Source organism: Xenopus laevis, chromosome 1L, assembly GCF_017654675.1.
Source record: "Xenopus laevis strain J_2021 chromosome 1L, Xenopus_laevis_v10.1, whole genome shotgun sequence".
Taxonomy (NCBI): domain Eukaryota; kingdom Metazoa; phylum Chordata; class Amphibia; order Anura; family Pipidae; genus Xenopus; species Xenopus laevis.
Window position 1 is genome coordinate 212,547,372 of NC_054371.1, and position 17,615 is coordinate 212,564,986.

The following is a 17,615-nucleotide window of genomic DNA, read 5'->3' on the forward strand; positions in this document are numbered from 1 at the left end:
GGGGGTAGTTCAAAGAGAAAGGCAACTGGTGCCTGGGGACTAATAGATTTGTAATATGGACAACATACATTCTTTTCATCTCCCCAAAGACCTGCACCTCCCTAAGGAGGACCCTATTTTTTTTTCTTATCCATGTACATAGCCTACAATATTGCACCATTCCATATGATCCACACAATACTATTCTCCAAGTTATATATATATATTACATAGATCTGTCTTTGTGCATAGCATGACCGATAGCATTCTTAGCTGGTCTTGAATCTAATGGTACAATACAATTAACTACAGCCATTTTGCTTAGTCTAGCTTGTGCTAATAACACACATGTTGAGTATGCATGTGACCAAATTCTGTTAATTTCTCACAGTTTTTTTAACCTTTCCCAAACTACCAGGAGAGGTAAACGTTTGTAATTTATATATATCTTTTCTTTTAAAAAATATATTACTTAACAATAAAAGACGTAATTTTCCCTGGTTATCTGTATGCCTTACAAAATACATATATTGTGCCTATTTAGCATAGTTAAAATTGTTTAAAAAATATTACAATCCATTTATTGATGCTGGAGTTTGGTAAGGAGTGAAACGGTACTGTAAATGCTGGTATAGATATAGACCATAAATGTTCGCCCTATGGACTGGCCAAGCCATGGGGAAAGTTGCTTGATATCACGTATGCATTTGTACTGTATGACCTTTAAGAAGCTGTACAATTACTTTTGTTAAATGCCCCGAGGCATTAAGAACTCTTGTTAAAAGTAGTCTTTGTTTGCAAAACGGCCACAGTTTTTCCCTTACCATTACCAGAAATTGAAGAGATATATGGAAAAGTGTATATTGTTGAATTAAAAGGGTAATTCTACTTCAAATTAACTTTTAGCATGATGTAGATCAGTGATCCCCAACCAGTAGCTCGTGAGCAACATGTTGCTCTCCGACCCCTTAGATGTTGCTCCCAGTGGCCTCAAAGCAGGAGCTTATTTTTGAATTCAAGGTTTGGAGGCAAGTTTTGGTGCATAAAAACCAGTTGCACTGCCAAACAGAGCCTCAATGTAGGTTGACAATCCACATAGGGGCTACAAAATGGCCAATCACAGCCCTTATTTGGCACCCCAGGAACATTTTTCATGCTTTTGTTGCTCCCCAACTTCTTTTACTTCTGAATGTTGCTCACGGGTTCTAAAGGTTGGGGATCCCTGATGTAGATAGTAGTATTCTAAGACAATTCGAAAAATTATCTTTTTTTTTTTTTTTGTAATTTTCTTTTTTGAAACTACCAGACTTGACAATTTTATATTATCCGGTTCCTTACGAAACCAGAAGGAAAGATGAATAGTAGAGGGCCAAATATAATAGAAAGGCTAAAAACTTGAAAAACCCATAAAAACATGAAATTAATATCAGTTAAAAAGTTGTCTAGAAAAGCTCCATCTTTGTAAGGGGAACATGTATTAAAATTCTATTTGATTTGTTGTCATTTGAGAAAACAGCAACAACAAAAAATCACAAATTCAAATATTTTTTAGGTTTTTTTTGTTTTCTTCTTGATTTTTCAAAATCCTAAAAATAAAAAAATTACATGTTAAACCTGGCAAGTCAATGGGAGGTATTTGTAACATTCAAGCTATTTTATAATTCTTAATATTTTTAATGAAAAGCTGACATTTTAAAGGAACAATGTGATTTTCATAGAGATTGAGTTTTTTTGCAAATGAATTCCATACATTCCAGAAAAAATCAAGCAGATTTTAATTGAATTGAATTTTGAAAAAAAAAAAAAAAAGGATAAGTTGGCCTCTGTGAGTTCATTTGAAGGTAGACTTTAAAAAAATAAAGTTTTGAATATACAACCACAAGGTATTTAGAAAAATATAACCTTGTCAACAGACCCCTTTCATTCTGAAATTTAAAACATGGTAAATTTATGGATATGGATGAAGATTTTGTATACATTCATGATGCTGTCATTTAAAGTTGTCTGTTGAGTCTTGGGAGTTGTAACTGTAGGGATCTTCAAAGATAATGGGATACTGAATGAAGATTAAAAATAAAAGCATTCAAATTTTTCTTTTTAAATTAGCTCAGCTGAATCAGAAGGCCAAGAAACAAAATCAGACATTAGTATTAAAACCTATATACTGTTGCGGGAAATGGAACATCTACTAGCTCTTTTGTTGTAGCTCAGAAGAATACTGACTAAGTAGCTCGTATTTTTAATAATTTTTTGTAGATTTAAAAAAAAAAAAAAGCTTGAGACTTCTTACATCATGGGGAGATGTTTGAACAGCTCTACTGGTAAAGGTCAGTTTATATGAAAGCGTTACATTTGTCATGAGGCAAATACTCCAGTTGACCTTTGTTATGTTCTTCATGGAACAGATGTCCCGAATCTGAATCAAGTGAAGACATTTATACTGGTCAACTTAAACACAAGCTGTTATATAAAAGCATTACTATTTAATGACTTGTTTTTGTTGTTATTACTAAATTCTTGTGTGCTATGTACGTAGCAAGGCTGGCATATTGGACAGTATTTCTGTAGAGATTGTATCATAGCTACCTGCTGCTATCCAAGCTACTGCACTATAGAAAGACATCTCTAATCTTAAGGTAGCTTCTTTAAAATTGCCTTTAATTCAGGAATAATCAACCAAGGGCTCTCCAGGCACCGTTGAACTAAAGCTCCCTGTTCTTAATTGGTTATTCAATATTTAAGGCAGAGTTGCAGGTCGACAATCTCTGCTTAAGCATCGGCCCACAGGTATTAATAAACATTCCTTAGTTGCTCATGATACACCACATGCAGTGTCTAATATCAAAGTTCATGCTCTTTGTTTAGCAATATTCACATGGATGTGCTCACTCAAAGAAAAAATGTCATTGTTCAAACCTGACCTTGGGTTTCCTAGTTTTTCCATTCCACAAATTCATATTTACAGGTCTCATTATATTTTTTTTTTTTTAGGAAAAATAGTTTCTTTTCCTTTCCACTGTAAACCATGATTACATTGAATCTTATCATCCAATGGGGCCACATAATTAATACTTAACAGGAACTAGTCACAATCAACTCTAACATTGTATGACATACATGAAATCTCTTGCTAAGCATTTTGGCATCTTCTTAACACTTAATATATAGATATATATATACGCTTAAGCTTTTTTTCTTTACAAGATAAACCACAAGAAAAAGCATATATGCAGTGTTTTGGTTTTAAACGTAAAAGCCCATGCTTTTAAATACTATCACAGAATTTAAAAAATGGCTACTTCATGACTTTGTTTACTTGGTCGGGGGTCATGTAGCCGCACGGTGCGAGAAACTCTTTGTTTGGTAGCACAGTAGTGTTGAGTACAAGATTTTGTGGAGAGTTTATGATATGGACAGAGGTATAGTCTGAGACAGGCATATCATAGCTTGAGGCCTTCTCTGCAAAGCAAGGATTCATCTCAGGGATGTTAAGGCTTTCTGTGGTGAAGTAGCTATCATCAATTACATTCGGCTTCACACTGGCTTCGGTATCCCTGGGCTTGCTTGCAGCACAAAAAGCTGTCACAGCAGATTCACAAATGTAAGGGCTGTCTGGATTAAGGTTTGCTGGGTGCTGAATAACTGTTTGGTTACATTCTTCATTCTCATTCTTCATTCTTTGTCCTGGAGAGAGGAGAAGTCTTCCTGCAGGAGTTATGTCGCTAACCAAAGCATAGAAGTCCATGCTTGGCTTTGCTCTCATCTTGCTTATCGGGGCTGAGACTGGCAAGCTTGTCGGTTCATTCTCACTCACAGCTACCGGACAAGTTTTCTCCGCTTCTGGCTTTGGGCTTCCATCTTCTGTATTTGGCACGCTGACATTCGTAGGGGATACACTATTAGATTTCTCATCAAGGCACAAAAGATCGGCTTCGTTTTCTTTGACATTCTGAGTTTGCCCTAAATCCGAGGTACCATCACAAGTGTCACTGTTGCTGAAATCCGTTTCTGGAATATCAGGTTCACAGCAGCTGGCTCGTCCAGAGTCATCATCCTTAACACCCAAGCAGTTATGGTTCTTTCTATGTTCCTCTCCAAGAAGTCGGTCAGTATCTGAACCCTCATTTTTCTCATCTGTGTCATCAAGATCGAGCTCAATAAATTCAACCCAAGGGTCATCATTGTACAGCTGTTGTTTGTAGTGATCGTGGCATGCCAATATGGAGTTCACCTCGTCCAATTTTCCTCTCTAGTAAAAATGGAGAACATGCTATCAAATAAGTGTTTTTGACTTAAACCCCAATATGATATTAATAATAATAATATATAACTGATATAATTCAGACTTCTTAGGAGCATGTGGTTGCTGGCATTTAAATGCTCTTGAGTGTGTATTAACCAAAGGTTTTTCATAAAGAACATACAGTGCTGTTACAACTGAAAAATTAAACTTTGAAACAAAGTGACTTCTTACCCAGAATTCTCACTGTTTTGTATACAGATGAGGTGGGTGGTCCTTTGATCAGTATTTGTGCTTTATTCTATTAATGTGCTGTTGTGTGACTCCTAAGGCTAGGGGCACACGGCGCGATTTCGCCGCGATTCTGCGCTAAGCGAGTTGTCGCTGCGTTTTTTAAGCCGAAATAGCTTTGCTAACTTTGGCGCTGGCGTCATTGCAAATCGCGGCGAAATCGCTGCGCTAATTCACACGCGGCGATTCGTTTTCTATTGTCGTCCGAAGTTGCCTCGCTGGGCGTTTCCGGGCGACAGTAGAAAAAGAATCGCCGCATGTGAATTAGCGCAGCGATTTCGCCGCGATTTGCATTGACGCCAGCGCCAAAGTTAGCAAAGCTATTTCGGCTTAAAAAACGCAGCGACAACTCGCTTAGCGCAGAATCGCGGCGAAATCGCGCCGTGTGCCCCTAGCCTAAATGTGCTGCTCTTTAAAAAGTAGTTGCATTATAATAAAGACAGAGCTGCAGGCACTGCTGGAGAGTTATGAATAATAACCCTCTACTGGAAGTGAGACGGGATTGTGTTTTAGACCCATTGTCTCCAAACTCACCTGCAAAAGATCAGGATCAATCCCTTTTATTTTTGGGACAGGGACCGGTGGAAGGATTATCATCTTTAACCTTCAAAAAAAAAAAAAAAAAAAGGAACATCTTTAGAATTAAATATTTATATTTGATGATATAAATAAATCCATTTTATTTTAGGGACTGGTGGAAGGCTATGAACTTTTCTAGAATCATTGTTTTGCATTAAATCGTTATGTTTATATTTCATGTTATAACACGAAAAAGTATAACAACAACTCGAAAAGTTTTTTTTACTATAAAATTTGAATTTTTAGTGGGAAAAAACTTGATTTTTACAGTCCAATGCTGCAAAAAGTTGGGATGGGAAGGAAAAAACATATTTACTTGTTTTGTGACAAAAGGTCACGCAATATCCCTCCTGGCCCCTAATTTGCATATGCAAATTAGGATTCAGATTTGGTTCGACCAGGCAGAAGGATTCGGCCGAATGCGAAATCCTGCTGAAAAAGGCCGAATCCTGGATTCAGTGCATCCCTAGCAAAAGGTCAGAATCCAAAAACCCAGGAAATCAGACCTGCCAAGGTTGTATATGAGTCAATAGAAGAGGTGCCTATCCAATTTGGAAGTCTCTGTGGTTTGTGCTTGAATTATCCCAAAAATCTGACTATTTCGGGCTTTTCAGGCAAAACTTCAAACAATTCGGATTTTCAGGAAAAAGCCCGAAAAAATCATATGATTTGAGAAAAAACTCAAATAAATGTATGATTTGGGTTTTCGCTCGATTTTATCGAGTTTGTCCCTGATCCGATTAGATCGTGATTTTTTTAGTAATAAATAAGGTGCAATTGTGGATTCTAGTTTGGCGTGACTTTTTTATTTATTTATTTTGATAAATAACCCCCAAAGTGTCTCCTTTCCTGATTTGGACAAATATGTGTGCTATTGGATGCCTCCTCTGTTCCCCTCAAAGCCACCACCTTTTCATACAATCCACTTCCACTACTGTCTTCTGCCCTAAACTTTTCTCTCTTGCTGACCCTTACCTCTGAAATTCCAGCCCTGAATTCCTTTCTAAGGAACCTGCCCTTAAACCTACTCAAAATTGCACTTGAATCCTACCTTTAGGAGCAAGAGAACAGCATATGATTAAGTCTTGGCAAATGGTGACCTGTGTCCTTACTATTGTTAATCCCTGTATTTATTAACTTTCTGTTTGTGTCTATAAATTAGATTCTAAAGGCCCCCATACATAGGCCGATAAAAGCTGCCGACAGACCGAGTCGGCAGCTTATTGCCCGTGTGTGGGGCCATTAAACAGGCATCCCCGATCGATATCTGGCCGAAAGTCGGGCAGATCTCGAGCGGGCAGGTTAAAAAATCCCGTTGGATCGAGACTGCATCTGTTCACTTATGCAGTCCTGCAATCTGACCGCCTGTATTGGATCCATTATGATCCGATCGTTGGGCCCTAGGGCCCACGATCAGATCAGCCCGATATTGCCCACCTCAATGTGGGCATATCAGGGAGAGATCCAATCGACATCGCCAAACGAGCGGATCTCTACGTTTATGGCCACCTTAATATGTGGCAGGGATCTTCTTTCCTGCTCGACACTAGATACTATTTTATGGTTTCGATATTTATTTATTGATTTACTTGCACGGTTACTCTTCTGTTTGATATGTTACTGTACTGCAAGAAATGTTCAGTTCTTCCTACACAATTATCACTATATAAATATAAATACACACATACAAATACAATAAACAATTAAAATAAGGTAGAAAATGAAAGATATTCCATTACTTCTAGAAACTGCCAATGCCTGTAGAACCCTATAGAGGATGCCAAAATACTAAAAGATGAGGGGCACTATGGAATGTCCTGTGTTTCATGAAACACTCATAGGAAAGAGCCAATTGAAAACATTTTGGCCATGACAGTCAAAATGCTGGTTTGTCACAGCCCATAGGGAGAATAAATAGCAACATTGCCAAGGGTAAAATGACATCACACTTATTCCCACAAGGGTAAAGTGCAAATCTCAAACTTGTTTTTTTAATATAATTTACAAGTAGGCTCAATGAGGCAATTTCTGTATAAAGAGAGTTACAAATGAAAATATAGATAGGATAAATGCCTCGCTTAATGATATATGGCTGATGGGCGAATCTGACCCATTTCACCAAAATTTATCGAAATTATGAAAATTCGCCAAATTGCATCTATGCAAATCATTAGGGGGCAGATGTATTAAGGGTCGAATATCGAGGGTTAATTAACCCTCGATATTCGACTAGGAACTAAAATCCTTCGACTTCGAATATCGAAGTCGAAGGATTTAGCGCAAATGCTGCGATCGAACGATCGAAGGATTATTCTTTCGATCGAACGATTAAATCCTTCGAATCGAACGATTCGAAGGATTTTAATACAACGATCGAAGGAATATCCTTCGATCAAAAAAACTTAGGCAAGCCTATGGGGACCTTCCCCATAGGCTAACATTGACTTCGGTAGCTTTTAGCTGCCGAAGTAGGGGGTCGAAGTTTTTTTTAAAGAGACAGTACTTCGACTATCGAATGGTCGAATAGTCGAACGATTTTTAGTTCGATTCGTAGTCGTAGTCGAAGGTCGAACTAGCCCATTCGATGGTCGAAGTAGCCCAAAAAAGACTTCGAAATTCGAAGTTTTTTTTACTTCGAATCCTTCACTCAAACTTCATGAATCGGCCCCTAGGTGTCAATTTTTTTTGTCACGCAACAATTGTTTTCACCCATTGGATTCTATGGGCGTAATTTTTGTGCCGTAACTAGTCCAAAAAAATTCTCTCATCACTATTTATATGGCGCATTTAGAACAAAAAAAAAACAAAACAAACTAAATACCTCTTCTTTTTGAAAACTAGAATAAAAATGAAGACAAGCAGCATCCCAAATAATCCAATAATAAGAAAGAGGAGAAACGGGACATCAGGAAGGTCAGGCTCTGCAAGACAATAGCAATAAAAATCACAGTCAGTATTATGAACGAGTTCACAATGTATACAAAACCCAGGGTTTATGCTAATTTCATCACAGGCAATTCAGAAATAAATTCAATGATCATCTTATCTACATGGAAGTAGCTACACATGAAAATGTTCATACAGAAGCATGAGATTACCAATGAGATTCTAAAAAGTCTAAAAAAGAGAAATAAACTCATACCAGTATGATGGGTATGAAACAAGCTCTAATCAGTTCCCATTGTTTGGAATATGATTTAGATTAGACGATAACTGCCACTATACTTTACATAAAGCAAATAAGAATAGCCATACGTTGAATTTCTGAGTTTTCTGAAATAAGTAAGGCTCTCGTTGATAGACTTTGCCAGTGACTAGGGCATCAAAATCCAAAACTGAAGCGAACAACCTTCTGCGCCTCTTCGCTCAGTGGGCTCTTCACTCCAGTTTGAGATCTTGATGTTATTTAGAACATTGATTCCATTTTACAGACGCAAGAGGACAGAGTTCATTAAAACAGTCCATGAATATAAGCGGAGGCTGTTTTGCTAAACCTATTACACCCACGTTATTTCTCAGAACAAATAACTATCCGGGATCTCTAAAAAATTGTAATTTCGAAAATCAGGCATTTTTCTAAAAGCTATTTCATTAACAAAACCTTTTACCAATGCTGCAGGGCGGATAGAGAGCAACAGAAGATATTAGATTGAAAACATCATCCAGGACGGCATCTGCGATAAGTAATAGGCCAAGGCTTTCACCAGGGTTAGAAGAATTGTTTCCATTTCTTAAGTAGCACATATTTGATTTTGATTTATTTGTCCTTGTGCTTGAAAAAGATTATTTCCAATAAATTCCTATTTTTGCTTGCCAAATAAAATCTAGTGCTTAGCTCTGCCTCCTTCCTTCCTCAAGTCCTACCTGTTTTTTATAAGTATTGCATGTTACTCCTACTTCCATCTATTGTCTCCTGTTCCCTGCTTACAGGGCAACTCCGGCTTCTTGATAAAGGCCCACATAACACAGAAATCCCTAATATATCCATCACAGTTACCAGTTTCTTCAAAAAGTATTAATAAATGCCATTTCTATGCTGAAATCCAGCTGTTTAACAGTTCTTCTCTTTCTGCATCATTTGAAATCCTGGCAGGGAAGGGGGGGACTAAACACTGATGTTACAAATTGTAACAACTACTCCACAGCTTACAGACAGCATGCAGGAACTACATAACCCACAATGCATTGTACTGTGATGTTCCTTTCCTTATTGAAATCACATGTGCAGGGAATTGTGGGGTTTGGAGGATTCAGGCTGAGGACAGATGGCTGTTGATACAAAGTAACGTTAGTCAGCCAGCTCAGCAAAGTAGTCAGACAGATCAACAGGAGAGCAGGGGGCTAGGCTTAGGGAACTATCAGAAACCATTAAAAATCATAAAAGAGCCTGCATATTTTTTAAATGATGTATATTGCAAAGTTGCTGGAAATTATGTTTACTTTCTGAAAGCTTAAGTTGTGTTTTTGCGGAGTTCCCCTTTAAATACCCACTCTCATTACATGTATAGAAGGAAGAACAAGGGCTAAACAAATCTATGCAACTGCCTCTCTGTGAGTAAAGTAGAATATAAGATAATTTTGGCTTGGTAAGGAGCAGTTCTGGGCTTTTAGAAATTATTACTTCAAGGGGTTGTTCACCTTTAAATTAACTTTTAGTATGATGAGAGTGATATTCTGAGACAATTGGCTTTCATTTTTTATTATTTTTGTTTTTTTAGTTATTTAGCTTATTATTCAGCAGGTCGTCTCCAGTTTGCTATTTCAGCAATGTGCTTGCTAGGGTCTAAATGCCCCTAGCAACCATGCATTGATTTGAATAAGAAACTGGACTATGAATAGGAGAGGGACTGAATAAAAGGATGAGTAATACAATGTAACAATGAAAATACATTTGCAGCTTTGTAGAGCATTTGTTTTTAGATATGGAAGCTGGACAAAATCAGAAGAAAAATGCAAATTAATCAAAAACTATAAAAAATGAAAAAATGAAAACCCAATCGAAAAGTTGCTTAGAATTATCCATTCTATAACATAGTAACAGTTAACTTAAAGGTGAGCCACCCCTTTAAGGCTGTCATTCATAGACCAGGACTTGTGGATATTGTCCTAGTAAATCACTATCGCTTTGTTTTGAAAATTTCCAACAACCTTACCTGGTAATATAGATAGTGGTATATGCAACACGTCACTGAATTCTCCAAATTTTCCATTAGAAAGTTGTTTGCAACGAACCCTAGCGAAATAATCCTTTCCTGTTTTCAGCGCGTAGACTGGTAAATATTTAGTTTGCACTTTATCCAGCTGAAAGGCAGAACACCAAAGCTGTTAGTGGTTGGAAATAACAATATCTAAATGACACCAGCTCCAAGAAAAAGCAACAGAAAAAAAAGCAGAACATTAAGCAGCGACTCTAAGCTGAAGCCCTTTATTTAGTATTTCACATTATATTTTGGGGGTCTCTATGGCCTTGAACTGGGGTAACTCCCAGCATGCCCCAGTAGCAAATGAGTGGCTTGTACTTGGTACTAACTAAGTTATAAATACTGTATTTAGCTAGAACATAAGGCAAGAGACATTGAAGTTGCCCTGTAGTTGCAATGCACACGATTCAAATTGAAGCTTTCCATAATTTGGATCTTCATACCTTAAAGGGGACCCGTTACCCAAAAAAAATATTTCAAATTTTATTTTATCATGTTAGTCAAGCAAAATGAACTTTAATTACACTGAATAAAATATTTGAATCTTGTTTCCATCAGTCTGGGAATTCATAATTATAACAAGCAGGCAGGAGCCATTTTGTGGACACTGTTATTAAGACAAGCCTTATATCATCTCAGAATCTTGTTTGTGCACCAGAATGGGGGACCTGATGTCCATCCCCATGTCCTGGCTACACAATTAAATGGTGAAGAGAACTGGGGAATGTGGGGAGAGCAGTGACATCTAGGAAGTGCTGAATGGAAAGTGATCCAGCGCAGATCGCAATGTCAGGAAACAACTTCAGGGACATCTGCCATTGACTACTATATGACCTCGTCAAGTTTTGAGAATATTTGTGGATTTTTGGCAGCTTTGAGGTATAATAAATTTCAAAATATTCAAGTTTTTTTTCCCTCTAAATATTCGAATTTTCCCCTTTAAAGTAACATCAGTTTTTTTTAAAATTCATTAGTATATGATGAAAAAAAAACAACAAAAACAAATTAAACTTTGAAATCGCTAAGTCTTTATTAAGAAATAACTTACAGAAACTCCGCTTGCGCTCCTCTTCAGAAAAGGCGACAGTGTGACATCATGCGGCGCTCGATTTCTCCGCCATGGCTATCTCCTATAAGGAAGGCAGGGAGGAGAAATCGAGCGCGGCACGATGGATCGCCTTTTCTAAAGAGGAGCGCAAGTGAAGTTTCGGTAAGTTAGTGCTTAATAAAGACTTAACGATTTAAAAGTTTAATTTGTCTTTGTGTTTTTTTTTTCGTTCTATACGAACAAATTTAAAAAAATTGATGTTACCGGTCCTTTAAAAACTCGACCAGAAAAATTTGAGGTTTAATAAATGGGCCCCTAAATGTCATTGGAGTGATATAGATCCAGGCTCGACATTTTTGATGGCTTATGTCATGTTTCCATTTAGCGTGAAGAAGAATAAGGTTTAAGCAAAATCATTATCACCCTCATGACAGGAGGTTTGTTGACTTTTCTGTGCTAAAAGGTTCCTGTGATAAATTTCACTAGTATCAGGACACAACTTGATGCCTACTTCAGCTTTAATTGTGCAGCAGGAATGACAGGATTCCGGGTAGTGAAATACATAGTGTGCCTGTCTTTCCTGTAAACATGCTGACAACGTGCCATGCTTTCCTTTTCCCTAATGGATCATACTCTGAATTTTCGGCAGTACTTAGGCTCAAGCATTCCCTGGGGAAATGTATTGTACTCACTTGAATAAATACGTACATACATAACTGCGCTTCACTCACCGCCACCACCTCATCCTTACAGCAAGGAAATACAGAGAGAGACTTGGCAGACATCAATCCTTTATTAAAACCACTGCTCCGCTTCTCCCATATTCCACAGCCTCTTATATAATCTTGAGGCCAATACTGTGCCACTTATAAAATTCAACAGGTTTCTTTAATTTTTACACTCCTAATTTCTAAATTCTAAGCTTTGCAGCCGATGCCTTGTCTTCAGCATTGTATAAAATCTTAACCCTAGACTTGCCAGTGCGATCATTATAGAAAATGTCAAAAACACTACACGAACCCCAGATATGCCAGTAAGATAATTGCAGGAAATGGATAATGAGCATTAACCCCAGATTTGCCAGTAAGATCACAGCGGAAAATGTATTCATTGTAGGGTTGCCACCTTTTCTGCCAGTGCAGACCGGGCAGGGGGCGGGCCGTGACATGGATGGGTGGGGCCGTGATGTCAGGGGCGTGGCTATGATGTGGCGAATGGGCGGTCACCGTGTCAATCATGGGGAATCCTGCCCAGTTTTCCTAATTTGGAAAACCAGGCATTAAGTTTTGACCCGGCAGCCCTTCAAATTATCGGGCTGTCCTGGTCAAAACTGGACAGATGGCAACCCTAGTTAATTGAATTGCTTTAACCCCAGACATGCCAGTAAGATAATTGCAGGAAATGGACAATGAGCACTGAATTAACCCCAGATTCACCATCCTGGCTGAAAATGGATTCATAAAATTGCATTAACCTCAGACATGCCAGTAAAATCATTCCAGAAAGAACTGCATTAACCCAAATTGTGCCAGTTTATCAGTACAAACCCCCAGACGTGTCAGTAAGAGATCACTGCAGAAAATGAGTTCATTTAATTGCCTTAACTCCAGACATGCCAGTAAGATAACTGCAGGATAATGGATAGCGTGTACTGAACTAATCACAGATATGCCAGTAAAATCATGGCAGAAAATGGATTAATAAAACTGCATTAACCTCAGATATGCCAGTAAAATCATTGCAGAAAGAACTGCACTAACACCAGACGAGCCAGTATGATGAGTACAAAATAGAGTTGAGAATTGTAAGAACCCCTAGAAGTGTCAGTAAAATCATTGCAGAAAATAGATTCAGAGAACTGTATTAACCCCAGAAATGCCAGTAAAATCATTACCGAAAGAACTGCATTAACCCCAGACAACCAATATGATCAGTTCAGTACAGAATATAGTTGAGAATTGTAAGAACCCCAAGACGTGCCAGTAAGATCACTGCAGTAAATGGATTCAGAGAACTGCATTAACCCTAGACATGCCAGTAAGTTCATTGCGGAAAGAATAAAAAAAAATTGTCTTACTATTGTCCACTGGGATTCATTGGCTTCCTTTAAATGAACTTCATATTCCAGGCTTATCCACCCACTTGAAACATCTGCTGAGGGCGGTGGTTCCCAACTTAACTGGATATCTATGCGCATACGGGTCAGGCTGATGTTCAACACAGTCCAGTTCAGGGCCATGGGAGGGTCAGGTTCCACTGTTCAGGAAAACAATCAGTTGAATCAATTCAATGCAGAATTGGCAAACAAAAATTCAGCAAGGCATCCATGAAATAAAAAGAACTACCTATAGCTGTCTGCACAAAAACTGTACCACTATTCTTCAGGGTATCTACAAGGTATGTTGCAGAAAAGGGTTGCACTTTACAGGACAGGGTGGGACTATTATAGATTGGGGATGTGGCTGGGATAGACAAATCTTTACTTTTAAACTGATAAGTAAAATAAGGCAACATAGCTCATTTATGAATTCTCTTCTTGGTTGGCAATTTAACATTTAATCTGATTCCTATGATAAGTTATATCATGGAGTGGGCCTCAGTGGAAGTCAAAGGGAAGGGACACCATGAGGGCTAGTAAAAAGGAGTAAAATGTAAATTGTTAAGTTAATGGTTAATGTATAATTAGTCTGGACTCTAGATGGAGCCAGAGAGTTAATAGGTGTAATTACAGTGTATGAGCCTTTAGGTGGCGATAGTGAGTAAAAGCAATTACATAAGCATTAAAGGAACAGTAACATCAAAAATAAAAGTGTTTTAAAGTAATAAAAATATAATGCAATGTTGCCATGCACTGGTAAAAGTGATGTGTTTGCTTTAGAAACACTATTATTTTATGATCTTCCGGGGGGGCCCTGCGGTGGGGTGCGGGCCCTGGCCCATTTGCATCCCCTGCTCCCCCGGTAGTTACGCCCCTGCAGGTATAGTATACTATACTATTTTTATGAAAACAAAACTGACCAAACTCCCTTCCACGAATTGAACTTATTTATCAATAATTTTCCCTCCACAAAAATCGAGCATCAATTCGTATAATCGTACCATACCTGTGCTAATAAAATGGTATGATCAGCAGTATATAATACTTACCAATATCATCAACGGAGAAGCAGTAATCATCAAATTCAGTATCTTCACTTACAAGTTTGGTACAATAAGAGACCCAAATTGAAGTATAGGTTTTACTGAAATAGCAGCTGTTTTCTCCCCCAGTTATAGTATCTGGGCAATCTGTCCAGTTGGCCTCAGTCCTGGCAAAAAGAAAACAATACATTGTAATAGACATCGCTGGTTCCACAAGGGAGCACCCTGACTTAAAGGGGTGGTTCACTTTTAAGGTAACTTTTAGTATGTTATAGAATGGCTAATTCTAAGCAACTTTTCAAATGGTCTTCATTATTTATTTATTTTTATAGTTTTTTTTTTTTATTATTTGTCTTCTTCTATCCATCTTTTAAATGGGGGTCACTGACCCCATCTAAAAACAAATGCTCTGTATGGCTACAAATGTATTGTTATTGCTTCTTTTTATTATTCAGCTTTCTATTCAGGCCTCTCCTATTCATATTCCAGTATCATATTCAAATCAATGCATGGTTGCTAGGATAATTTGGACTGAGAGCTGCTGAATAAAAAGCTGAATAACTCAAAAACCACAAATAATAAAAAATGAAAACTAATTACAAATTGTCTCAGAATATCACTCTCTACATCATACTAAAAGTTACTCTAAGGTGAACAACCCTTTAAAGGGGTTGTAAATGATAACTTGCTGTCTGAGAGTCTGACAATCAATTAAAAGCCAATTAAAAGCAATTATTTTATGAAAGGGATATAACGTTCCAATGAGAAAAGAGGTGTCAAGATAAAGGTAACTGCAAGTCACTGGTTACTCTAGATCCAAGAGTATATTGTATTATGAATTTTTCCCAAAACAATGTCAAAATATCGAATGTGGTGTAGGCCTACAAGACATTGCTTTTGCCACTGTCCCTTAAACAAGGTGCAGTTAATTAATAATATACCCTAAATGATAACCGTTTATCCTTTTAGCAGTTTATGCCTATAGCCCATTAAGGGGCAGATTTATCAAAGGTCGAAGTGAAAATTAGAATTAAAAAATATCGAATTTCAAGCTAATTTTTGTGTACTTCGACTAGGGAATAGTCCAAATTCGATTAGTAAATTTGAATATTGAAATTTATCATGTACTGTCTCTTGAAAAATTTGACTCCGGCCATTCGCCGTCTAAAACCTGCCGAATTGCTGTTTTAGCCTATGGGGTACCTCCTAGAACCCATTTGGAGTCAATTGGTTGACTTTGAAAAATCAAAGTTTTTTTTTGGAATGCGCGATTTGGATTTTTTTTTTGGAATCCGATTTGTAAGATTTGAATTTGATTGAATTTGGTTGAAAACTGACCTATTCGGCCTATATGATAAATTTTGATTGGTCTTTTTTAATTCGCCTCGAAGTTATGGGAGTTCAAAAAAATTTCCATTACTTCAAAATTCGACCCTTGATAAATCTGCCCCTAAAACTTACAGCTAAACTCAACCCCATAGTAAATAGCTTATCAAAATCCTACTGCAGTTCCTGATAAACCAAATATAAAGCACATACGACGTAGTTCAGATATGATATTGGGACAGTTGGCCAGCTTCATAAATATGGAAATGATCTGAATTTACACAATTCTGACTTTCAAGTGATAAATTATAGCATAGGGCACAAAATGTTGCTTATTTAAAGGAGACATATTGGATAAATGTAACCCACCTCAAGTCAAGTGGATTTTATTGTCATTTTAGCCATATACAGTAATATAGTACATAGTAGAAACAAAATAATGTTCCTCCAGAACCCATTGTGCTATATATAAGACTATATTGGGTACATCACCTAATTTTGTAGGCAATAATGTATACTATATGGTGCTGATTTTACTTTTGGCTATAAATTAACATTATCTTCAAAAATAGCCCCTTTATTGGAACTCCCAATAGATGTTCTCTGGTCCCTGTTTTTATGAAAGGTGGGCGTGTCCTAACGGTCCCTGCCAGAAGCACAGTAGGAGGGGGACAGCCAATCATAGGCCTTCAGTCACACAAGCAAAGGCAGGCTTCAGTTCCCTATGAGGTCAGTCTAGCTGCTGATTGGTCCTGTCCTACAGTGCCACCGGCTCCCCTGCACAACCTGGGAAGGGAGGCAGCAGGAAGTGGAACAGAGGGACGGGACTAGTAGGGTTTTGGCAGAAATTTTCAATAATTCATTATAATCTAACTCACAAAATGCATATTGGATAATTTGCCCATTATATGGAATGAATTGCTGTTTACATAAAGTAGCGCTATATAAATAAAAATATACATACAATGAAACTGAACAGAGGCGTTATTTACAAGCACAGGCTATACTGTAGACAATCATTTTTAAAAGAGATAATTAATAAGCAAACCATACTTTTTTTTGTATTGAAGTTTTAGCAGGCCAGATAACGACAAATTCCGAAACTCTCCATTTGTCCAATAGCAAGTTATGGTTTCCTGTTGCGGTGATCGGCACTTGATGATCCTTGGCTTTCCAAGGGACACTGTAAAGAGAGAACACAAAAAATTGCCGTTAATGTCAACTAAGTTTATGAAAATCAACTAAATCCTATTTTTTTTAGGAAACATTTTTCAAACCCCTTAGGCTCACAGAGTCATTCAAACACTGTGATGGATTCTGGGACTTGAATTCCATGTGGTTTCCATAGTGGGTGCTGCATAGAATGCCTGGAAAGCAGAGAGACTTCAAGCACCAGAATAACTTTACAAAACTTATTGTATTCTCCTTTTAGTAAATTGGTGATGTTGAGGGGAATCTTCATTTTTGGTGAAACTACTCCAAGGGGCAGATTTACTAAGGGTCGAATTTCGAGTTCGTGGGAGTTTGTAAAACCGCCCATAAACTCCCACAAACTCAAAACCAATTGAATTTTTTAGAAAAAAAAATAAATACAATTTTTCAAATTTGGGTGAATGGGATCGACCCGCAAACTTTAATCAAAGTAGACTAAAATGCAAATCGAGCTTGATTCAAGTTTTTTCACTAAAAACTCGATTTTCAGCATGTCTCCAAACAACTCCAAATTGATTCCAGGACGTCCCCATAGGCTAAAACAGCAATTTGGCAGGTTTAAGGTGGTTCAAATTTGAATTAGAATTTTTTAAAAAAC

At 37.5% G+C, this 17,615-nt stretch overlaps 1 protein-coding gene across 4 annotated transcripts in view; it reads right to left on the reverse strand.

Annotated features, from left to right (window-relative positions):
- Nucleotides 1–2,474: 2,474 nt before the first annotated feature.
- ghr.L (growth hormone receptor L homeolog) overlaps nt 2,475–17,615 on the reverse strand; it is a 274,427-nt gene continuing 259,286 nt past the window's right edge. For 3 of the 4 annotated variants that reach the window (XM_041570520.1, XM_041570548.1, XM_018235631.2), the window contains 7 exons: nt 16,859–16,988; nt 14,486–14,646; nt 13,416–13,594; nt 10,243–10,390; nt 7,911–8,010; nt 5,045–5,114; nt 2,475–4,228 (listed from right to left, as the gene is read on the reverse strand). In XM_041570520.1, the coding sequence (XP_041426454.1) occupies nt 3,275–4,228; nt 5,045–5,114; nt 7,911–8,010; nt 10,243–10,390; nt 13,416–13,594; nt 14,486–14,646; nt 16,859–16,988 (1,742 nt within the window). In that variant the 3' untranslated portion in view covers nt 2,475–3,274. 4 annotated transcript variants of the gene reach the window in all.